Source organism: Schistocerca cancellata, chromosome 2 (assembly GCF_023864275.1).
Source record: "Schistocerca cancellata isolate TAMUIC-IGC-003103 chromosome 2, iqSchCanc2.1, whole genome shotgun sequence".
Classification (NCBI taxonomy): Eukaryota; Metazoa; Arthropoda; class Insecta; order Orthoptera; family Acrididae; genus Schistocerca; species Schistocerca cancellata.
Genome location: NC_064627.1, coordinates 1,091,648,115 through 1,091,673,423, shown reverse-complemented (window position 1 = coordinate 1,091,673,423; position 25,309 = coordinate 1,091,648,115). Strand labels below are relative to the sequence as shown.

Genomic DNA, 25,309 nt, shown 5'->3' with positions numbered 1-25,309 from the left:
CTGTCTTCAAATTCCATCAGATATTTATAAATGATTGTTTATAAAACTTTGCCAAACTTTCTGTGACATATTTACCAAAAATATACATTCAGCTTTAAGTGCTAGAATATAATGGTTATTGTAGGAGCTGTGTTTTGCATTCTAAATGAAATGTAATGCGTAAGATACTTTTGTAGTCAATAAAAATACATCTACATCTGCACTGTAAATACAGTACGACACAAGCATTGATTGTCCTCAAATCCTGTTCTAAGAAGGAAAAAAATGCTTACATTACTATCCAGAAAATAATAGTAAAATACTTTCTTAATATAAATTATTATGTTAAGACCACTAATTTGCTGTCAATAAAGTGTAATATGTGTTCTGAAAACGGTGATTACGAAAGATACTAACAGATCAGACAATTGAGGAGGACATTGTATGTGGCTGTATCTGTTTATCCATGTTATGTTATCCTATACATTGTGTATATTTCCACTCCAGGTATTTTTGGAATAGATTGAGAAAGAGAGTATGAAGTATCATCAAGGAGGCGCCAATGATGTAGCCACATAGTATGTACTGCTGACCTGTCAGATCGATAAGGAATATTGAAGCAGATCTTTTTCCCACAGTTTCCTTGCTAGCTACATTTGGAAAGAGTGAAATTTTATATATTGTCCATAGGTAGACGGTTGAGAACTTTTCGATAAAAATGAGTTTCCTGTGTCATGCAAGGTGGCCATGTGATTTTAATCTATCATATATTTCAACAATTGGTGTGATTGTCTGCAATGATTGGCAGTTGACTTTAGAAAAATTCAGTAAAATATTCTGAATTTTACACAGCACTATCTGGAATGTACCTAGTTGTCCAATATCAAAAAGGCAGAAGTTGGCTCTTCTGCAGAGGACACCATAGTTATATTGTTTTGTGATTGCAAGAAAGTGATTAAAGATCATGGAAAGTAAGGATCTGCATAATGTGGGTTGTTTTGAAATTTGTCAATTGCATAATGTTCACACCTACATTTATACTTTGTGAATCACTGTAAAGTACCTGACAGGAGGTACTTTTTATTGTAATATATTGAAGTTGTGGCCCATTTCTTTCACAGCTGGACCATGTGACTGCATATACACTTTTGTGGGAACTATCATTTGTGTAATTTTATCTGCTCTGTGTCTGTGGGATAGATACATAGAAGACAGAAGAATGTTGGTACTTTGTGCCTGGAAAGATGGTACTTGAAGTTTCATAAATAGGTTCTCACAAAACATAAGGCATCTTTCTTTGAGTGACTGACAGTTAAGGCTTTTCAATATTTGTAACCCTCCCTTGCCCATGAAATAAGTCTGTGACATTTTTCAACACTTATCTCTGCATATGCTCGATGTCCCCTATTAGTCCAAGCTGAAGATGGGTGCCATAAATTGGAGCAGCATTTAAGTACGGGCTATGCAAGTGTTTTGTAAGATATCTCCTTTTCTAGAAACATTCCAGTTTCCCCGACTCCTACCAGTGAAATGTGGCTTGCTATTTACTTTACTTACAACTAAAACTATATGTTTGTTCATTTCTCTACAAATATGCGTGTGACATGATTCACTCTAGTTATGACTCATTAAGATACTACACTTTTACATTTTGTGAGGTGCACAAATTTTCATTTTTCTACATTAAGATATAATTTCAGTCTTTGCATCAAGCTTATATTTCATCAAGATCTAATTGGATGTTATTGCTATTTTTACCAAAAATAATTTGCTCCTGGATATCTGCATCACCTGCAAAAACCCTGAGACTCAACTAATACTATCAAACAAACATGGAAAGTCCATTATGAAAAGACTAGACTGCAACACACTTAAAGATGGCACATTGAATTGCAGACAGGCACAATGAGAAGACAGTTACACACTGAGCTTTTGGCCAAAGCCTTCTTCAGAAAAGGAAGGAAAACACACACGCGGTGACACAAGCAGGTGTACATCATGCACACATGACTGCTTTCTATGGCAGCACTGTTGTGTTGAATGAAAGCAGCAGTCTGCATTGAGGCAGGAATAGCAGGATATGAGTGGGGGGAGAAAAGAGTGCTGCTTGGCAGAGTGTGCAGGGGCTAAATGGCAGCAGGACAAGGCTGCCAGGTGCAGTCTCAAGTGGCTGTGGAGCAGAGGACAATGAGGGACCGGAGAACTGAAGAAGGAGAGGAGTAGAGAAAGGGAAAGACTGGTGGTTGCATTGGCAAAGAGTGGCACACAGTGAGGGTGAAGAGACGTGAATCAGGAGGAGGTGGTAGGACAGACTGGGCAAAAACTGTTGGGTGGAGGGTGTGGGGACAGTAAGTTACAGTAGGTTGAGGTCAGGATAACGTCAGAGTGCAGAACATGTTGTAAGAATGACTCCCATGTGCACAGTTCAGAAAATCTGGTGATGGAGGGGAAGATCAGATGACCCAGTTTGTGAAGCACCCATTGAAATTAAGCATGTTATGTTCAGCTGCAGGTTGGGCCACAGGGTGTTCCACTTTGTTCTTGGACACAGATTGGCAGTGGTCACTCATCCAGGTGGACAGCTGGTTATCAGTCATACCAGTATGAGAAACTGGTACGTGGGTGCTTTCGCAGGTGGTCCAACCTCTGCTGGGGTATGATAACCCTGTGACGGGGCTGGAATAGAAAGTGCTGGATTGGGCAGGTCTTGCACCGGGGTCTTTCTCATGGGATGTGATCCCTGTGGCAAGGGTTTGGGAGTGGGAGTAGCATAGGGATGGAAAGGGTGCACTACTTTATAGCTCATTCTTGGGGGTGGTGGGAAGATTGGGAATGTGTGAGGAAATGGCATGGGAGATCTATTTGTGAACTGGGTCTGCGGTAGTGCCTATCTGTGAAGGCCTCTATGAGACCTGCAGCATACTGGGCACTTGTCATTGCAGATATGCTGTTCCCAGGTGGCTTGGCTGTATGGGAGGGATTTTTTGGTGTGGAAGCGATGGCAATGCAATTGCAAGAACTCCCTTGCCCAATAAGCTGAAGGTCTCCCAATGGCCTTCACAGACAGGCATGATCCTTATACCTAGTCTGCAAACAGATTTCCCCTGCAGGTTCCCCACACACCCCCAATCCTTCCAGCACCCCCAAGAACCATCCATAAAGCAACACCCCCTTCGTCACCCAATACCACTCCAAGTTGGAACAATTGAACCACATTCTTCATCATGCCCTTTTACCAAGCCAACCTTCACAACATCCTAGTCCATCCCTATGCAACTCACAATCCCAACCGCTTGTCACAGAGATCATATCCCTGTGGAAGACCCAGGTGCAAGATTTGCCCAATCCACCCTCCAAGCATGTCCTGTTCCAGTGCTGTCACAGGCCTAACCTACCCCACTAGAGGCCGAGCCACTATGAAAGCAGCCAAGTCATATACCAGCTCTACTACAATCACTGCTTAGCTTTTTATATTCGTATGACTAGCAACCCTCTGTCCATCAGGATGAATGGCCACCGCCACACTGCAGCCAAGACTAAAGTGGACCACCTTGTGGCACAACGTGCAGCTGAACATAAAGTGCTGGATTTCAATGGCTGCATCACAACCGGGCCATCTGGATCCTTCCCTCTACCACCAGCTTTTCTGAATTCCACTGATAAGGAATTATCCCAAAATTATCCTGGCCTCAACCTATAGTAACGTACTGTCACCACACCTCCACACAATAGTTTCCATGCCCTCTGTTCTGTTACCTCCTCACCATTCATGTCCCATCTCTCATCTCTCTCACTGCATGCGTCTCTCTGCCAACAATCCCACCAGTCATTTCCCCTTCTCTGCTACTCTTCTTTTCTGTTCCCAATTCTGCCGCCTCCCCTCCACCACAGCCTCCCAATTCTGTGCTTGGAGGCCTTGTCCTGCCACCTTCTAGTCCTGCCATGCTCTGCCAGACAGCACTCTTCTCTCACCCCACCTGTAACCTGCTATATCTCCCCATTCCCTGCCCCACTCCAGATAGTTGCTTTCATTTAGTGCCACAGCTGCATTCCAGCCCGAGCTGCCAGAGATAGTGGCCATGTGTGCATTAGGGATGCTTGCGTATGTGAATGTGTGTATGTGTTATCTTTTCTGGAGAAGGCTTTGCCTAAAAGCTCAATGTGTAACAGTTTTTCATTGTGCCTGTCTGCAACTCATTGTGTCATCCTTATAGTGTGTAGCAAGCTGTCCTTTTCATACTATTGTCACAGTTACAAAATATGTTGCATAGTACAATTGTTGCATTGTAACTGTTTTATACATTTACAAACTAATGCCACACATCCATGCAGTGCCTCTTCAGTTGCTTTGTAATTTATTGGAAGTATGTACTCAAATACTTATCTAAGAAGTACATCAGTATGCCCTTTCTGTTGATATCTAGTAGCATGGAAATATTCTGCATCCACTCTTAACTGTTCACTGCCGTGCTGATTCCAGTGCAGGCAATCAAGTAGCACATAAATGATCAGCCAAATTTCTTGCTGTGCGTAATCCATGTGATTGAGCAACCTGTAAATGATCTGATTCATTGCTCTGCTTAGTAAGCCTTGCTTCATTGAGAAGTGTGTAATCACTTTCCTTTTCATTCCTGGCTGGTAAATCTACCAGTTGATGCACATTTAGGACATCTGGTTATTTTCACAGAGAAACCAACAACAACTGTATAAAGTTGCAACTCAGTCAGATGAGCTAATTAGTTTGCTTATGTATGAAAATTATTGCATAGGCTACTCACTTTTGTTAAACAAACTATTAATAGGACTACCAGTATGTGAGACCTTACAGAAATCGCACCATATATTTAGAAATGAATTGTCAAGAATTGCGGCATTGTCTTTCTCACAGTCAGTTTCAACAAAAAACCACTATGTTGTTCCTGGAAAAGCTATATAGCTGCAAGCCTTCTCCAGACAATGCCAAGCATTTTGCAAGAAACTGCACCTAAATCTGACCATTCCTTTTTTAGATCATATGTTCCAAGCAGAAAGCTAAACCTTCATTTTTGTATAGATAAGGATTACTTTACAGTTGATGTGCAAGTGATTCATACCACAAGTAGTGTCTTAAAATTCATTGACTGAATATAAACATTTTTGCTAGTTAGATATCCCATAAAAAAAATTCTTGATAAGCGATCAGTTTGGTAATGAATCAAAAACTTTGTGAAGGTTTAAAAACGTTGAATCAGCATGGTTTACTCTGTCCATTGCATTGAGGACATTATGTGAGAAGAGTGCAAGTTGAATTTCATGTGATTGATGTTTTTGGAACCCAAGCTGATTTCTGTGGAGATGGTTATTTTGTTCCAGATAAATCGTAATGTTTGAACTCAGAATATGTTCCAGAATTCTGCTACAAATATTTGTGAGGGACAGAAGCTGTTAGTTCTGTGGATAAATTTTACCCTTTTCATCTGCATCTACATATATATCCAGGACTGCCACAGGTTCTGGAAATAAGGGGAATCTGGAAATATCAGGGAATTTCAGACATGTCAGGGAAATCAGGGAAATTTGGGAAAAAAAAAACTGTGGAAAAATCTTGCTTTTATCTCAGTAGATGAAATGGTTTGTTTACTGGGGTGTCATGCATCATCGCTGGCAGGGTGCAGCTGAGTACATGAGCCACTTTTCTTCTCCCTCATCACTATTTCTTCTCTCCTTCCCACCACTCCCCTCAGATTGCAATCATTGCTGCCACCATGTCTTGTCACTAGCCTAGCAGCTATCGACAACAGGCAGGGAGGCATGAGGAGTGGTTTGTTTGGATCTGATTCTCAGAGATTGTAGATGCAGCGACCAAATATGGCAGTCATGTGTGCATGAGTTGTGTGTGAGTGACTCTGTGAATGTGTGTGCTCTTGTTTTCTGATTGGCTCAGCAATCATCTTTATGGTGATTTGCTACCTATCTTCATTATTATTGATGCTCAGAGTATTGGAACAAGTTATCTGTTGCATGGATTGATCACCATTGTCTCATTTCATCAACATGTTGTCTGTGGTTTGTGAATAGCTGGCCACACAAGTCGATTTCTGCAATGGTCCAAAACTACAGGCTGCTTCTGCAGGTATCTGTAATGGATTGGGCCCACTGATCTGAAGCCATTCAGTTCCCACTAATGTGGAGGCATTGCCTGTCAGATCTAGTCTCACTGATCTGGAGCAATTTAAAAAACTGCACATATGTGCACTAACTTTCTCTTGTCTATGCGGTTCTCTAAACTTTCTCAAAAGTGTTTTGTGAAAGGAATGTCTTCTTCCCTCCCAGTAAAGAATGTCTTCTTCCCTTTGGAAATCCCCATTCAAGTTCACGTAGTATTTCCATAATACTTGTGTATTGATTGAACCAGCCAGTAACAAATCTAGCAGCACACACTTCGTTGTAGACGAGGGGGATCTACGCTTTTCTTTTCTAGTGGTAGGAAACATAATGTTACTCAGTGCATCTGCAGAAAATTTTGCTGTAGAGTGGAAGTAGTTCCTTTGAAACTTCTGCATAGAACATGACAGGGACTCATTTGAGCCATGGACCTTAAAGTGTTTTTGTTGTTTAAGTTGCTTTTTAGCACCTCTAGTACTGATTGCTTTGTCCATCTTAAGCAGTATGCCTGTAGAATTACAGTAACAGTTTTTGAATTTTCATTTGTGAAGGAATAATTCACCATTTCAGCCATTGTTTTGCCACTTTCTATCTCAGTTTTTACCTCTTCCACAAGTGTCTGGACGTTAATTTTTGTGCCACTGACAGCCTTAAAATATCGCAAAGTTCTTGTAGGGTTTCAAGACAAGTTTTCTGATTTCATTTTGTTATTATAATTATTGCAGGCTTCACAGACTGCCTTTCTGGGAGCATGTTTCAATTAACATTTACTTTTCAGTGGATTTATGCTTTGGATAGTTTCTATTATACTGTACGCATTGTTTCATAAGAATATTCCTGAATATGTTCATATTTCTTGCCTCAGAAAAGAGATAATCTTCACCTTATCCATTTTTCTTAATATATAGACTTTTCTAATCCTTTATATTGTAGTGCCATTACTACAGCAATTGTATCATGATCACTGATCCCAATCTCTGTATGAATCTCTTCAAAGATTAGTATATTTAAAAAGAAAGATGATGAGACTTACCAAACAAAAGCGCTGGCAGGTCGATAGACACACAAACATACACACAAAAATCTAGCTTTCGCAACCAACGGTTGCCTCGTCAGGAAAGAGGGAAGGAGAAGGAAAGACAAAAGGATATGGGTTTTAAGGGAGAGGGTAAGGAGTCATTCCAATCCCGGGAGCGGAAAGACTTACCTTAGGGGGAAAAAAGGACAGGTATACACTCGCACACACACGCACATATCCATCCGCATATACACAGACACAAGCAGACATATTTTTCCCACGTGGAATGTTTCCCTCTATTATATTCATATATATTTTTCCCACGTGGAATGTTTCCCTCTATTATACTCTTCAAAGATTAGGTTAGATTAGATTTACCTTCATTCCTATTGATCTGTAGTGAGGAGGTCCTCCAGGATGTAGAACATGTAAGAAAAACAATAATACATGAGAAATATTTACAACTAAAACAAATAAGCTGATGTACCTTCTACAGGTTCCAAGTGGAATGATGCAAAAAAAATTTTTTTTAATGAACACTATATGAAAGGATCATTTTACAACACTCATTTACTAAGATTGCATTAGTGCACTGAATTTAAAATTTAAAAAAAATGTTTTTTTTATTTATGATGTAATAAACATATAATAGAACTACTACAATACTTATTTACAATGAACACATTGCTACACTGAAATGGTGCAGAAGTTAGATTGTACTTCGTATATTGTTAAGCTTTTTATGGCTACTGGCAAGTTATTGAAAATGTGTGTTCCTGAATAATGCACACCTTTTTGCACAAGACTAAATGGCTTTAAATTCTTCTGAAGATTTTTCTTATTTCTAGTATTGACACCATGAACTGAGCTGTTGGTTTGACAAAGTGACATATTTTTAATGAAAAATTTCATTAAGGAATAAATATATTAGGAAGCAGTAGTTAGTACCCCTAGTTCCCTAAACAGGCCTCTGCAGAATGTTCTTGAGTTCACACCACATATGACTCTTATTGCACCTTTTTGTGCATGGAAAACTTTAGCTTGGCTTGATGAATTACCCCAAAAAATAATCCCATATGAAATTATGGATTGAAAGTAAGTGTAGTATGCCAGCTTTTTCATTTTTGTATCCCCTATGTCTGACAGAATTTGCATTGCAGAAAGAGATTTGTTTAGATGCTCCAGCAGTTCTGTGTTGTGCTCCTCCCAGTTGAATTTATTATCAAGCTGTAATCCCAAGAATTTAACACTGTCCACTTCTTCTATCTGCTTGTTAGGCATATACTCGTGGGACACCCCTTACAAGTTCTGAATTGCATGTAATGTGTTTTTTCAAAGTTTAGTGACAAAGAATTGGCTAGGAACCAGTGATTAATGTCCACAAATATTTTATTAGCCAATCTTTCTGAGACTACACTTGATTTGCTATTTTATGCTATGTTTGCATTATTGGCAAACAAAACAAACTGGCATCTGGTAATGTTGCTGATGAAAGGTCATTGATATACACAAGAAAACATAAGGGCCCTAAGATTGAGCCCTATGGGACCCCACATGTAATTAGTTCCCAGTTGGGTGATGCCTGATGGCTTAATACAAAGAATTTAGAATTGTTTGTTGCCAATGAGTCTGGTATATTTCTTCATGAGTATGGTGTCAAAGACAAGAATGCCATCCATGTATGAATGTTAAGAGCTCAGATGACAAGCCCATAACAAGCACAAAAAGGAAGGCTGCAGATTTGAACACTGTATAATAGAAGGGTAAGAGGATGCAGTTACAGATGAGATGAGAGACTGCATACTGCAAAAAGAATTTGACAGAAATTTGAAAGGCCTAAGTCAATACAAGGCTTCTTGAGTAGATGACTTCCCTCAAAATTACGGAGATTGTTGGGAGAGTTGGCCATGACAAAACTGTTCTATGTGTTACACAAGATACATTAGATCGGCAAAGTGTCGTCAGGCTTCAAGGTGAATGTAATAAATCCTAGTCCAAGGAAGGCAGGTGCTAACAGGTGTGAATATTATTGAACCATCGGTTTAATAATTCATGTTTGCAAAATACTGACAAAAATCATTTACAAAAGAATGTACAAACTGGTAGAAACTGACTTCAGGGAAGATCAGTTAGGGTTCCAAAGAAATGAAGGAACATGCAAGGTAATACTGACCCTATTAATTATTTTAGATGATAGACTAAAGAAAGGCAAACCTACATTTATGACATTTGCACATTTAGAGAAAGCTTTTGAAAATATGGATTGGGATGAGTTCTTTGAAATTTTGAAAGTTGCAGGCCTAAAATACAGAGAGAAAAAAACAAAACCAAGTATAAAATTGGAAAGGCAGTTGCAGCTCAGGTAGAAGAAATGAAAACATTAAGGTTTGCTGATAACGTTGTAATTCTAAGGGAGATGTCAAAGAAATTGGTAGATCAGATAAATGAAATGGACAATGTCTTGAAGAGAGGTTATAAGATGAATGTCAGAAAAAAAGCTAAAGGAATGTAGTTGAAGTAAATTGGGTAATGGACACTGAACATAGTTGATGAGTTTCGTTATTTGTGCAGAAAAATAACTGATGATGGCCAAAATAGAGATGCCATAAAGTGTAGACTGGCTATAGCAAAAAGAAACATTTCTTAAAAAGAGAAATTTATTAGCATCTAATACACATTGCCATGACTGGCAATTGTACACTGATAATGATATGGAATTTTTTTTCTGCAAAACAATATATAGATACATTAATTTTTTAAAGCATTGGGGCTTTTATTGTGTAAAACAGGCAAAAGTTGGACAACAAGATGTAGAACAGGAGTTTCTACATCTTATCAAATCAGAATGAACAATAAGCTACAGGCACTACCACTAAATGTTTATTATGTTGGTATGCAAATGATAGTGTCAGGGAGGAAATATTAGTGACCTAAATCTGTCTTTCGGCATGAGATTTACTAAGCAATGTAGAAAGTTATAATGAGGATATAATTTGGAGAAAAATGACTTAAACTCTAATTTGTTTATAGACATTATGACAAAACTAACATGCAGATAAAAGAAAAGCATTAGCTAACTGTCTGGTGTATACGATTCTTCAAGAAATAAATGTTTATTTTCTTCTTCCCCTACAGTACTTCATGCGTGAAGAGCAGAACTTCATCTCAGCAAATGAGATAGACAACATGGTACTCATCATGCCCACAGCCAGCAGGCGGTCTGCAGTAGTTTCTGATGTGTCTCAGCTAGGTGGTGGCAGCAAGGTAAGTGGCAATTTCATATCTGTGAAACGGAACCTCCTGTGTGGCCAGTTCATACTGTCTGAACTTACCAAGTAATTTACAAACAGAAAAAGAAGAAGCACCGTGATAAGAAGCGAGACAAAGACAAGGAACTGCAGGCTAGTTTAATGGTTGCCTGCCTGAAACGCTTGCTTCCAGTTGGCCTGAACCTCTTTGCTGGAAGGGAACAAGAATTAGTGCAGCACTGCAAAGACAGGTTCTTAAAGGTAAGTTTCTCATTGTGTTAATCAAGTTTTAAAATTAGTTCTTCATAAGATAACGTTTTTTTCCTTCAATGCAGTACACACTTCTGTGAATATTTTTGATAAGTTACAACTATACTGTAACCTGGGGATCTGCCTTCTGAAATTCTGGATGGGATAGATAGTTCTGGTTTAGCCACCTTGCCATTGGCCTGCTCACTGAGTTCTCACCTGGAGCATAGTGATCAGTATTTTCTTGGAAAATATTCTCTATGGCATTCTATTTAATCATGTTCAGTTATCTGTTATCATAGCACGAACACTGTATTAGTAAATATGGTACTAGAAAGCCCCAGAGAAATACTGATAATGGAAAGAGTAAGGTAACCATTCAGTGTGTAGTTGAGGCATTGTGCATTTGACAGGCACATAAATAAGATAGAAAATATTGCTACACTTTTGGATGGCATCTCTCTTCAGAGCTAATGCATTTTCAGAGCTATCTGACTACTCATCTAGTTCCAAAGAATGGCATTTTCTGAAAGCCTAGCTTCGTTATCAGCCTTGGTTATGTGCATGTCGGCCACTTAATACCTCATCTGTATGGTAAATGGTTACTGTTGTTCCTACAATGTACCAAATCATGGAATAGACCAATAAATGATGATGGTAATGATGAACTAGTTATTCTCCTTAGTATGTAGCCATTTACTATCTTGTCTTCTCTACTGTAGCCTTTGACATATCTAAGCAGTTTCATTTCAAATTTTTTTTGTTTATTCCACATAGTATCATAGAAACTGCCATCATCTTGTAGAATTTCAATTTTGTGAGTTCTTGCAGTTGCATCACATATCCTCAGTAGCTGTTAGACTAATTAGTTACAGGTTTCTTCTCTTCACATTTCATATCTATGTTTAATCTGCTCTCGTATATCCACAGTGAAGTGCGTAGCAGTTGGTAATTTCCATTGCACCTCATATTGAGATTTCTTCTCATTCAATTCACACAAGAAAAATGGGAAGACTGATTGTTTAATTGCATCGATATGCACTGCAATTAGTCTAACCTTATGTTTGTGTCCTTGCAGGAGCAATACGTAGGGAGCTGTCCTATTTTCCTAGATTCACCATTTAATACTGGTTCTGGAAACTTCATAAGTATGTTTTTTGGTATGACTGGCATCTATCTTCAAGGATCTGATTCTCTCCTAAACAAAACTGTGACCATTTGTGCTGGACTTGTTTGTATATGTTCAATATCCCTTGTTAGTCCACTTTAGTATGGGTCACACACATTTGAGCACTATTCTAGGATGGGTCATGCAAGTGCTTTGTAAACCATCTTCAATCACACCCAAGGTTGTGGAAATGTGATATATGCTTCAGTGTTAGTGTAGCACTGACTTTCCTTTATCGAAGTGGATCCTCCCCAAGAAGACCATCATGTTAGTAGTAGAAGCTGAATTTTTTAAACTTATATTTGGTGTGTATTACCTGATGCAACCTGTTCACTACCATTTCCAGTTTATCCATACCCTCTTGAATTATAATTTGATCATCAATATTTTTCATCCACACTATTTATAGTGGTTGTATGTAACTGCTACTTCTCCATACTTCCAGCCTGCTAGTATATTCAGTTGCTGTATTTCTGAATGTGCACAATTGTTTGATATTTACATACACACTCTTTCTTGCACGCTTTCCTTTCTCTGATTCCTCTGTCGTTAGAGCTGTTTTCTATACAACATATCTCTATGTAAACTTTCCCAGAGTAATAATTTTTAGTATCTTGCAGCCAACAGTACAGTGTAGTTTTAGTTGATATTTTCACAGTTCATTTCAGCATTACTGGTTATCCATATACTCTTACCCAAGTCATCAGGAGCAGTGAAAGTAAAGGTAAACAATGGGATAATTTTATATCATTATAATTGTGTAAAGCTGTATCTCCAGAATGAAATGATTCAAATAAAAAAGAGGTGATCTTACATAACAGTTGTCTCATGCATGACCTTTGATATGACTTATTGCCTGTATACTTGAATACTGTGCTGGAATACAAAAGAAAAATTTTGATGAAAACAACACAGTATCAAAACTAGACATACGGTCGTTCTTACATTACATAGCTTCCGAAATGAAGAAAGAACCTCAGGAACATAGGAGGAATTTCAGTTTATGGTGTGAGTTTGATTTTAGTGGTATGGTTTTGTGACCTGTCCAGTTTGTTTCCTAAAATTTTAAGGGGGTGTTTTTAATGTGTTACAGGGTGACTGACTCACCCATGTCTTTTTCATAAGTGGTCAGCCTGTCACATTTTCTTGTTCATTTCTTTTAGCCTTGTGTGGTTTCACTTTTGATTTAATCTCATGTGTTGCACCTTTACCCTTCTCCATTGTATTAAGGCCCATGAGGTAGAGTGATTGTGTGGGTCAGTGACGAATCATTTTATAGGTTTCCTCCGCACTATGTGACAGCAATTTTAGTCATTTTATCCACATTCATTTCTTTTAATATGTGTAAGGATGCTGATAACCTTGGCGTTGTGTGCCTGTAAGCTGCAGTCACACACACACACACACACACACACACACACACACACACACATGCACACCAGGAATTAAGATGTTCCTTAGCAAAAGGAAACAGCTGTTGCAGGCTACCTAACTGACTGTTTAAAATTTTTATTGTACTCTCACCAACACCCTTTCCTTAACTTTTACTTCCCCCTTCCTTTTAGCAGGGGGGAGGGGTCATTCTTAGCAGTGTGTATGTGTTTGTATGCTAGTAACTTTGTACCTACAGCATTTTGTTTTGTGACAATATGTATTTTCATTATCCGGTCAATTACAGAAGCTCCCTGAAAGTGAGATATTGGAGTTTGCCAAGATACAGCTTACACTTCCAGATAAAATTGATCCGGCTGATGAGATGTCTTGGCAGCATTACCTTTACTCCAAGCTCGGACAGAAAAAAAATGGAGAAGAAGGGAAACCGACAAAAGTAGAAGACGTTGTAGAGAGGATAGTTGCCATGTCAAAAGTGCTGTACGGACTTCATATGGTAAGCTGGCTCATTTGTACTGTACACTGTAACTGCTACATTCATTAAGTATTTTTCTCTGCAAACTGGATTGCAGCTCCTACCTACTATTCAGCCATGTAAGATAACAGAATTATTTGCTCATATTTGATTAAAGATCCTTAGCATTCTTACTTGTTTATAGTTTTGCTTTTTATATATTTACTTCTGCACTTCCATTATATTTTATTTTTTAATACAGATCTAATAAAAAAAGTGGCTATCCATTTTGTTTGATGTTAGTTGCCTTAAAACTGAAAGCCACTTACACATTTAGCTATTGAATGCATTCATTCAATGGTGCCTCCATTGTATATGGCTTCCCATTGCTCAGATTATAATATTTGTTTACTATTTAATAAAACAAAGCACTATATTCAGTCATATCTTTAAATGTGGTGATGGTAAAATTTTCAAGACCTGGTTTGAGATTATAATGCAAGTTTACATAGTAAAAAAAGCTGATGATTATATTTATTTTTAGAATTAAAATGTTTGGTGAGACAGAAATTCTCAAAGCTCCTGGAATGGTAGCATGTGAATGAATGTAGCAGCTATTTGTGCAAGTGGTATTTGGCCTGAACAGATAGACACCTAAGCACGGCGCCACTTTATTATTTCCCTGTATAGATTGACCACCCTCAACAACTAAGTAAGGGCAGCTATCGTTCAGTTGTTTCCACGCAGAGGAAGCGAGCTGTCATTGCCTGCTTCCGACAAACGTCACTGCATTCTCTACCAAGGTACTAGCTAAAACCTATGATACATCCCATAGGGTTACAATTATCTTGGGACTTCATTGTTAGAATTCTAACTGAACGTTACTCGTATGTTCACCCTGTGTGTCATTTCTCAGTGTTTGGTATCAATTGCTGTCACCCTTGTGTTTTGGAAATATGTGTGTATTTAGCATAACATAAACTTCCTTAAACCTACAAACTCACTCTGAATTGCATTCACATTACTAAATGTTTTGTGTAGTAAAGTAAGTGGGGTTTCTCTGCAGTAATTTTGTTTGTGTCTTTTCGAATATGCACCATATAATGTCACTTGAAGAGAGCAGGCAGAAAAAGGAGAAATTCTCAATGTTTTCGTAGTATTATAGTTGTGTAACAGTCACAAATGTAATTAACAAATTAATAATACTCACGTTTATTTTTCCTCTGAACAAGGGATACATTTTCCTTGAGTAACTTAAAAGAACAATGCATCCTCCACTGGTAAGCCCCACTGGTCTTTGTCTTTATTTTTGTTGATACGAATAAGTTTAATATCAGGTGTGCTATAAATGTCTCAGAACCTTGGCTGTGACTCAGCTGAGGTATTTCTTGCTACACTAATGTCAAATCACTGGAAAGGGTGGTTCAAATACTGAGCCAGCTACCCTTTGTTAAGAGTAGCATTTGTTCCTTCACCAAGACTGCAGTTGATTCATTCCCTATCAGCGTCAGTACTAAAACTATATCTTCCTGAATTGAAATCATTTCTCATTGACTCATGCTGAAATAGAAATCTTAGCACTTTTTTGTAAGTGCTTTTAGCACATAAAATCACTACATGTTATACAGAGCTAGGAAAAACAGACCTGTATTATGATAAGTTAAAGGATTTTTGTGCCCAGTATTGACTGCTTATGGCATATCTGTTTACTATCCTGGATATTGTACTGCCTGAACTCTTAGAGTGGTTTTCTTCATTGTTTCCTATACTGCTTACTGTGAAACCTGCTTGTCTTGTAAATTAAGCATGTGTGGAAAGCAATAGTGTTATGCATGTGTACAGCTTTCAGTTTATAAGACAAGCAGTCTTTACGTAACTGTTTGCTTGTTCCTTTGAAGATAATGTAGTGAGGGGTTTATCCTTTTCAATTTTTACTAACACAGTCTAAAACATTCTAAAGTTAGTTGTTTTTTTTTTTTTTTTTTTTTTTTTTTTTTCCAATGTTGATCTTCCCTGGCACATATTTTACTGTAGAATATCAGCATTGCTTGTTAAGAACTCTTAGACACTGAAATAAAGTAACAGAGAAGTTTCTATATATATATCTACGTGGAATGTTTCCCTCTATTTTATATATATATATATATATATATATATATAATATTTATTTATTTATTTATTTATTAGTAAGTCAGAATCCAAATGTATATCAATAAAAAAAATATCCCACTTTGTTTTACCCAAACATTTATTCTTGTCAGTGTATAAATTTTGAACGTGTAAAGACCAAAATTCACCGTAAGCAATTCACATATAAGCAATAACTCGAAGATCAGTGGCTGTGTGCTCAGGAGGAGGACACGAGTTCTTAAACTGAGAATACAGCTCTTGATTATTTGCCTGCCTGTTACTCAGTGCCTTCACTAAATGATGACTGATTATTTGCTCATTCCATTGTTTATGGTACATTTGGAATTTACTATTATTTTATTAGAATGTAAATTTTAAATATATTGGACAAAAAGCAATACACACACCAGATATCAAAAAGTGCACCCATATCCAGGATGCATAATACTATCCATGATAGTGGAAATACATTAATACTGGATCTCAGTCATAAACAACTCTTACTCTTGTCAGCTCTGTCACAGTTACTGTATATGTCCATTACATCTGTCACACCTTGATTTGTTACTTTTCATATTAATTTCATTGTTATAGAGAAATGCAAAACATCAGAAAACTATAACTGATGTATGGCGGTAATTGAAATTCATGGATGGAGCAGTATGTAAAATAAGGGAAAGGCAACCACTCACTCACAGCAGGCAGATGCATGGAGTGCAGGGACATGTAACAGGAAACAGCATTCACATTAGCTTTCAAGCTCTTGCTCTTTTTCTAGCAAAGTACACACACACAACCACACAGACATCCAAATGTGATTCCCCACGGCCATGGCAAGACTCTGATTTTTCATTCCTTATGAATCACTTTGAAGACAAAGGATGAGGAAATTAAGACATGAAAGTTTATGGTAATATGAACTGTATAGTTTCTAAGAAGGCACATAAGAATTAAAAATGTCTGGAATATATAACACTGATACCCATTTTTCACTAAATAAATCTGAGCTGTTACGAAAAAGATTGCAGATTTTAGAACCAAAACTACAGTTGATGAAAGAAAATCTGTGACAGCTGAATTCATTCTTTCACTTAGTCATACAACAAGTTCTACAAATCGCAAGATGAGGGAGAACATCAGGCATTTGGAGCAAGTCAAAAATATATTACCATGGACTTTCGGTTCCAACAGGGTTCACAGCCATCACAAATTCTTTGAAAAATAACATTTTACTATACTGGCTGCCATTGGATGGCTTAAAATATCCCTTTATTTTGTTTTCGTTACTTCAAATTTTTGTCTGTGAAACCACTTACAAATGTTTGGAAACAAGCAGCCCATAAAAATCGACATATTTAAGTTAGAGTTCAAGAACTCATCAAATCACACAAATAATAGTGTATTTGCAGGAAGTTGGCCACATTGCTGGACCTGATTCATTAATGGTTAAAGACATGACACAATAGAGACCAGGCGTATGATCTAGTTTTGTCACTCTTCATGTGATTCTGACTTTTATTATGTACTTTGAATGAGAACTCCATGATCCTTAAAGAGCACTTTGTGATTGGGTTGGTTACCAATGCTGCACGATATTCTTGTTGAATCAGATGATAAGGTCAGTCAAGGGCATCATTAAATTATGAGACAGAATTGCTGGCCATTATATACCTTCAGGAAGCGAAATATTTAGTACTGCCCTTAGACACATTGTAACAGTACACAACACTGCCCTAGCTTTCAGAACAATTAGTGGCTTTCTTGGGCAGGAGAGTAGGTTAAATTGAGGAATGTTAAAATGGAAGGTCAGGTCACTCAGAGGGGCTCTGGGGAAGGAACTAATAGTTCTGTAAGCTGCTCTTACTTTTGTGTGTATGTATATCGGCAGTACTAAATGTTTTCTCTTCTAGGGCAAGTACTGCCCAGAAATTATGATTCATAAGTTTAGTTTTCACAGTGTGTAGTTGAAGTCAGCACAGATAAAAGTACTTGCTCACCACATTTCATGTGGTACCCAGTGTGAATGGAAAGCCATGTTTCCCATTACAAACAAAAGTATTTTTAAAGTGGAATTTTATGTGCTCAGTCAATAGAGCAGTTACAAATTAGTCTAGTGTCCTACCTGTTTTGTTGATGGGTGTTGATAGAGAAAGTAAGACAAGAATAATAACGAGTATCCCATGAACGACTGAGTAACATTGCTTGCTTGGCAGTATTGGACATTATGGGCCAGGGCAGCATGTAAGTTGCTGCTGGAGTACTGCTTATTATCCGTGTTTTTCTCTCCTTGTACACTAGACTGATTTGTAACTGCTCTATCAAATGGGTACATAAAACTCCACTTTAATTTTTGTTTAATGGAAAACAAAATGACACTTTCCACTGACAATGAGTGTCACATGAAATATGTGATCCCCACAGTTGAAGGTTGAGTTAATGACAGAACACACCAAAAGAATATTTTTTTCCTTCGTGTAATCCTTTAAGTTTTGAAATACTGAAGATATCAGGAATAAAATACATGGAACAAAAGGTTATCTACAATTTGTGCAGGAACCAGACCGCCACTATAAGAGTTAAAAGACATGAAACTGAAGCAGTGACTGAGAAGAGAGTGAGACAGGGTTATAGCCTATTCCACATGTTATTTACTCTGTATATAGAGCAAGCAGTAAAGGAGAAATTTTGAAAAGGAATTGAAATTAAGGAAGAAGAAGTAAATGCTGCAAGGTTTAATGCACAAAATAAAGGAAAGGCAACCACTCACCCATAGCTGACTGGTATGTGGCATATAGAGAAGGTCAGACACTCAATCGCATGCACCTTTTGCCATGACAAGACTAATTGTTGATTATCAATTATTGAGAGCAGCAGCCTGCCAGATAGAGGTGGGGAGGAGAGAGTGACAGATGGACAGGGTGAGGAGGGGATAGCGGAATAGTGTGAAGCAAGCCTTTCGACAGATGATTCAGCTGCTCCACAACAAGCCAAAAGGATTTCAGAGGATAGGTCAGAAAAGAGGTATAGAGAAGGAGATCGTGGGGTGGAAGGCAGAAAAGGAGAGCATGGAGATAAGAGAGAGAGAGACAGAGTGGGAAGAGAGAGAACAGGAGAGAGGTGGAAAAGGGGGGTAGGGGGTGAGAGAGAGAGAATGCCCACATTTGGTGGAGGTGAGGAAGAGAATGGTGGGAGAAGGCAGTGCACAATCTGGACAGGGAAGAAGTGGTGTGGACAGAACAGAGAAGGGAATAGGCAAGCTGAGCTAGTAGGAAATAGGTTAGCAGAGGTTTAGACCAGGGGGTTTGTGAGAGCACAGGATATGCTGGAGAGACAATATCGACATGCGAAGTTCAGAGAAACTTGTGCTGGAAGAGAGTGAGCGGCTGTTGAAGTCATTTGTGTAGTGGTGTGCAGTATGTTTGACAGCTGCACAGTCAGGTTTCCATCTGTCAGGGAACTGCTCTCAGCAATCGATAATCCACAGTCAATGTCGCCATGGGTATGTGCATGTTGTTGTTGTTCGTGGTGTGTGTGTGTGTGTGTGTGTGTGTGTGTGTGTGTGTGTGTGTGTACTTTTTCTAGAGAAAGAGCAAGAGCTGAAAATCTAGTGTAATTACTGTTTTCTGTTGCAAGTAGCTATGTGCTAGACATCAGTCAGCTATAGGTGAGTGGTTGCCTTTCTGTTATTTTATGTATTATTCCGTCCAGGTATTTTCTTTGTTGTTAAACTTTGAGGTTTGCCATTGACATTGTACTTTTATCAGAGACAGAAAAGGAGTTGGGAAGTTGAGTTAACTCAACACTCTCTGAAGTGTTACTAGCAGGCCAAGTAGCACAGTGACTGTGAATGGGGAGTCAAAAGAAGTCGGGTACAATGGTCAAGCAGTTCCTCATCAGCCACACATTTCTGCAGTCAGCATTAAGCAACACTTAGGGTGATATAAAGAGTCACACCACTGGACAGTGGATGACTGTAAACGAGTGATTTTGAGTGATGAATCCCACTGTACCCTGTGCCAATCCAATGGAAGGATTTGCATTTGGTGAATACCAGGAGAATGTTACATGCCCTCACGCGTAGTGCCAACAGTGAATTATGGAGGAAGTCGTGTGGTTTTATAGGGGTGTTTTTTGGGATTAGGGTGTGGTCTCCTTATAGTGCTCAAGGAAATGCTAAATGCAGAAGGATATGGACACATTTTATGATACTCTATACTGCATACAGTAGAGGAACAGTTTGGAGGCGATGATGGTTTGTGTCAGCATGACAGTGCATCCTGTCATAAAGCAGTGTCTGTGACTCAGTGATCTGTGGACAGTAAAAATCCTGAAATAGGGGTGTTTTTCATGATTAGGGTGTGGTCTCCTTATAGTGCTCAAGGAAATGCTAAATGCAGAAGGATATGAACACATTTTATGGTACTCTATACTGCATACAGTAGAGGAACAGTTTTGAGGCGATGATGGTTTGTGTCGGCATGACAGTGCATCCTGTCATGAAGCAGTATCTGTGACTCAGTGGTTTGTGGACAATAAAAATCCTGAAATTGACTGACCTACCCAAAGTCGCAGCCTGAACCCAGTGGAACACCTTTGGGGATGAGTCAGAATGCTCCAGACCCCCTACGTCCAACATCAGTATTTTCTCTGTTTTCAAATTTTGAGGATGAATTGACTGTCATTGCTCCACAGACATTCAGTCACCTCTTTGAAAGTGTCCCCAGCAGAGTTCAAGCCATCATAAAGGTGAAGCTGGACACACTGCATATTAATGTCCACTAATAGCTGACCAGGCACTTCTGATTAGGTACTGGTATAAGATAGCGGAAATTAAGAAAGTCCTAAGAAAAGCAAGTGAAAGGGTGGAACAAGAACAAAAAAGAAAGTGAGAGAAAGGGTCACAGTCAGAGTAGTGAAAAGTGCTTGTGGTTGGGGGAAGGGGGCAGAGAAAGTCCATATTGATTCAACTATATTCCTCTATTATTCTCTCCTCCATTCCTCTGCTACAGTGTTTCTCTCCATCACTCTTTGGGTCTCCCAATACTGAAGAAGAGCCAAAGTTCAGCACTCTAATCCATCATAACTATTTCTTGTGTAAACTAAGGGAAAGCAAACACTCACCTATAGCTGACTGAACCCAAACACATGTGCTATGTGATCACTAGCATATGCGTTTGGGTGTCTGTATGGTTGTGTGCATCAATTAACAATCTACATATGTGCGTAGTTCTACTAAAGAAAGACAAAGAGTCCGAAAGTTAGTATAAATAGTTTTCTGTTGTGTGTTTCTATGTGCCATGTGTCAGTCAACTGTTGATGAGTGGTTGCCTTTCCTTTATTGTATGAATTATTCCATCCAGGAATTTCCATTGTTGTTATAACTATTTCTTAAGTGCATCTGGCATTGAAAGTGAAGAAATAACTATGTTGTTGTTGGCAGATTATGTTCCTAGTTTTACCCCAAGTTGTTATAAATGGCATAGTGAAAGAAGCTGGTGAATCCAAATGTAGGTTTGCAGAAAAACACCTGTTGTGTAAATTGTGGTGTAAATAATAGGAGAAAGAAATTCTACAGATTGCAGGAGTGCCCTCTCAATTTCTGTGTGCATCATATTTATTATTTTCAAATGAAACTATATGGGTCCAGAGACCTTTTCAAGTCTCAAACATCTATGGTGTATATGTGCAGACTGAAGTTAAGAATGAAAATTTGTACCAAGGCCAGAATTTGAAACTGGGTCTCCTGCTCACTAGGCAGATGCACTAAACACTATGCCACCCTGGCAAAGAGTTGCTATTTCAATGCAGTTGAAAAGCCTCTGCAATGTTGTTTGACTTTATGGGGAATATCTAGTGGCCTGAGGCATGAATAGTAATTTGGATTGAAGTGAGAACCAGACAGTTGTGCAAAGCCACTGTGCCTGGACGGTGCAGTGGTTAGTACATCTACCTAACAGGACACCGGGGTTCGAATCCCAGTCTTGGTACAAAGTTTCATTGATAACTTCAGTCTACAGACGTACATAATTTGTTGTATTGCAAGAGGTGAAAGTTTGTATAGATCAATAATTCTTTAACTTATGTACATCAAAGTGGTTAATTTTTAAAGGCAACAATGGCTGCACAACAGAAGTTAATTTGAAACAAACCAACTTTTGGCTTCATGAATTGATTTAACACACCTGAAAGTTTAAAAATTCCACATTTATTCACAATTATTTTTTTCTTGACTGAACAGCAGTAACAGATTTCTGAAATTGTATGTGTGTGTGTGTGTGTGTGTGTGTGTGTGTGTGTGTGTGTTTTACATGAATGTGTATGCATTGCATCTTCAGCACTCTTGAGTTATTGCAGTAACTAAGAGAGAAAGTATATAAACTACACATATCATTTGTATAAAAGAGTACAGTACCTTGAACAAATAAAAGAACAGGGGTTTTTTAATACATGTTTTTTTTTCCTGTGCAGCATTACATCATAGCTTTCATCCTAATGTTGACGGACAGGTTTCACGCTTTCCTTTTCATCTATAGCTCATTTATATATCAAGATTGGTGTGTAGTTTTCCAAATTCTTATTTAGTTGATAAATATTTCTGTTGTCCTTCTTACCCTATAGATAGTCTGGTACTGTGCATATAATTGTTGTAATTTCTGTGTTTAATTGTGTAGTGTACTACCTGTCCTTCTTACCATTCTGCTATCTCTACATGGGCCACACAGATTCAGATTTTTTTCTGTGGTGATATAAATAAGATCTCCAGTATCATCAGTCAGTGTGAATTATGTCAGTGGTGCATGTACATGTTATATCAGTCATTGTGCCAGTATGTGCAGCTGCACAGTCATCATTTTCAGTACTCCCCTTGTCCATTTATATGTGTGTTGTAGTGGATTGCATGCTGTTTCTCTGTAATACGAAAGTAATGAGGGAATGCATGGTACATGTCAGATTAATAAAAGTAGTACACTTCTTATGAAATGCAAGAACAGTTTATTTTGTGATTTTGTCCGTTTGTGTGCACCTCTCAAGAGTCTGAGCAATGTGGGAGAAACAATGTTTTATATCAATTATAACAGAAAGTGTCATTCTGTGAGTGTGCTTTTGTGAATTATTGCAACACAGTATTATTAATTGCAATATGGTTTCCTTTGATTCAGATTATACACTAACCAGTATTATGCTGTGTGTAGAGATATATGTTCATAACAATTGTGTAAGAAATTCTGTTTGGCAATTTTCTGATTATAAATGCTGCTTTTGGCTTTGTTTGCAATCACTCTTCATTAAAAAATGTAACTTTTTTCACTATTAACTGCTTAAAGTTTTGGTAATTGAAAGAATTAAGGGCAATAAATGTACCATAGTTAAGGCCTTTTACTGTGTTTTACTGTAATATAGTAGCTCAAGTCTAACCAGCATGCATTTTGTGTGATTTGTGCTAATTTACCAGCAAGCCAACAAACCAAAACCCAGTCGTGACGGATGGAAAAGAGTGTTATCTGCAGCTCGTAAGAGGGCAGCCATTGCATGTCTGCACAGTGAACCTCTGCATAAGCTTAGGAGGTAACCTTGCCAACATTATTGTATTTTAAAATTCAATTCTGGCTCTTTATCTTACATAATTCACAATTTAAAAACTAAGCGATGGAAAGTCAACGTTGAAGTGTCAACAGTTATTGAAAGGATAGATTGCTACTCACTGTAAAGATTACAGGTTAAGTTGCAGACAGGCACAATGAGAAGACCATTACACATTAGGCTTTCAGCCAAAGCCTTCATCAGAAAAGAGAAGCGCACACACACACATTCAGACAAGCAAGCACAGGTCACCCATACATGACCACTATCTCTGGCTGCTCAGCCAGACTGAGTAGCCAGAGATAGCAGTCATGCATGTCTGAGTTGTGCTTGCTTGCATGAATGCATGTGTGTTTCTCATTTCTGATGAAGGCTTTGGCTGAAAGCTTAATGTGACTGTCCTTTCATTGTGCTTGTCTCCAACTCATAGTGTCATCTTCACAGTAACATTTTAAAAACTTCCATTCTTAATTAAAATTGGTGCAACAGGATTATGGTATATTAAGTACATCCAGGAAAGGAAAACAAATCTCACAGCACCATCAGCTCATGAAATTAAGACTACAAGCACACCACACCACATTGAAAAGAAAACCAGGTTTAGTTTCAGAATAGCATACTCTTCTGCTAGGCCACCAACTGCAGCATAGTATGCAGAACATGATACCATTGTAAATTTCTTCTACTTATTAGCAAATATCCTACTGAGTTCGTACAACTTGTTGTGTTGTACTGTCACAATGTACATGATCAGTACACATATCATAAGAATATGAAACTGCAGTAAGTAATAACAGCTAAATAATGTCATTTAACTATTGTGAAGTGCTGTTTACTTATACAGTGCATTTTAGATCAGCAGATTCGATACCTAAAAGATATTTCCCCTTGCAAGTATATTCATTTAATATCGCTAATTTATCTGTAACAGTGGTTGCTAATGAATTTTACTGTGTGAGCTGCGAGTGATTGGAAGTGGGCTGGTCACATGGTGAGCACAGTTGGTGTACTTGTATACTGTAGCGATCACTGCTGTAGCACACCAACTTGGCTACTTAGTCCAGAATTGAAGACTGAGTGTAGTTAAATTGAAAACATCATTTCTCTATAGTCAATTTTTGTAGGTGCATTACAAGAAAATGATTTTTATTTTGCACTGTTATTTCAGCCATTGTTACAATTATTTTTAAATTTGGTCTTCCTATGATTCCCCCTTCAAAGACTGTGAGATTTCTGTGTCAACAAACATCAGTGCTCTCACTATTCAGGAGTAAAAACTATTCAGTTGAGGTCTAGAACATAAATGTTGTAAATATTTACATTTAGAAAAGTGTGAGTCTTCAGCATGTTGTGTATGCGTTGTTGCTTTCCTTGTAATCATATGTTCTCCTTGTGCAAAAAATTTGCTGTTTTAGCTCTCAAATGCTTTTTTTCTTGTTAATCATTTTTTCACAAAACTTTGTTGCTTTCCTTGTTATCATATGTTCTCTTTGTGCAAAAAATTTGCTCTTTTAGCTCTCAAATGCTTTTTTCTTGTTAATCATTTTTTCACAAAACTGTCTGCTGGCAGGCTTGCTGTCTTACCCATGCAACATATTCTTATATATTTCTTCTTCACATAACACAGTATATCACCACAAAAGTTTGAAGTGTTCTGTACTTCTTTTTGTAAAGGGACACACGGAACTAACCCCAACAGGCAGAAGTTGCCTTGTAATGATGATGGCAGTGACAGCTGACTAGAGCTAAAGATATTAGTGCAACTGTTATAGCTCAAAATGAGCATATTTTATTCACAGATCCATTGTGTAACACTCTGAGGACGCAAGTCAGAGAACTAACTTTTTTGAAGAAACCCCTAGCCAATGTATAGATGTGTGTTGAGTTGGGATTAAAATCCAGACTTTTGCCTTCCATTGCTATTGGTCTTACAGTAAGAACTATGC

General features: G+C 38.1%; 1 protein-coding gene across 1 annotated transcript in view; it reads left to right on the top strand.

Moving 5' to 3' along the window:
* The window catches only part of LOC126163107 (ryanodine receptor), a 737,240-nt gene that overhangs the window by 590,865 nt on the left and 121,066 nt on the right, over positions 1-25,309 (top strand). The window contains exons 72-75 of the mRNA XM_049920028.1: positions 10,277-10,405; positions 10,492-10,650; positions 13,485-13,694; positions 14,343-14,455. Coding sequence (XP_049775985.1) covers positions 10,277-10,405; positions 10,492-10,650; positions 13,485-13,694; positions 14,343-14,455 — 611 coding nt within the window. The remainder of the gene's footprint in view (positions 1-10,276; positions 10,406-10,491; positions 10,651-13,484; positions 13,695-14,342; positions 14,456-25,309) is intronic.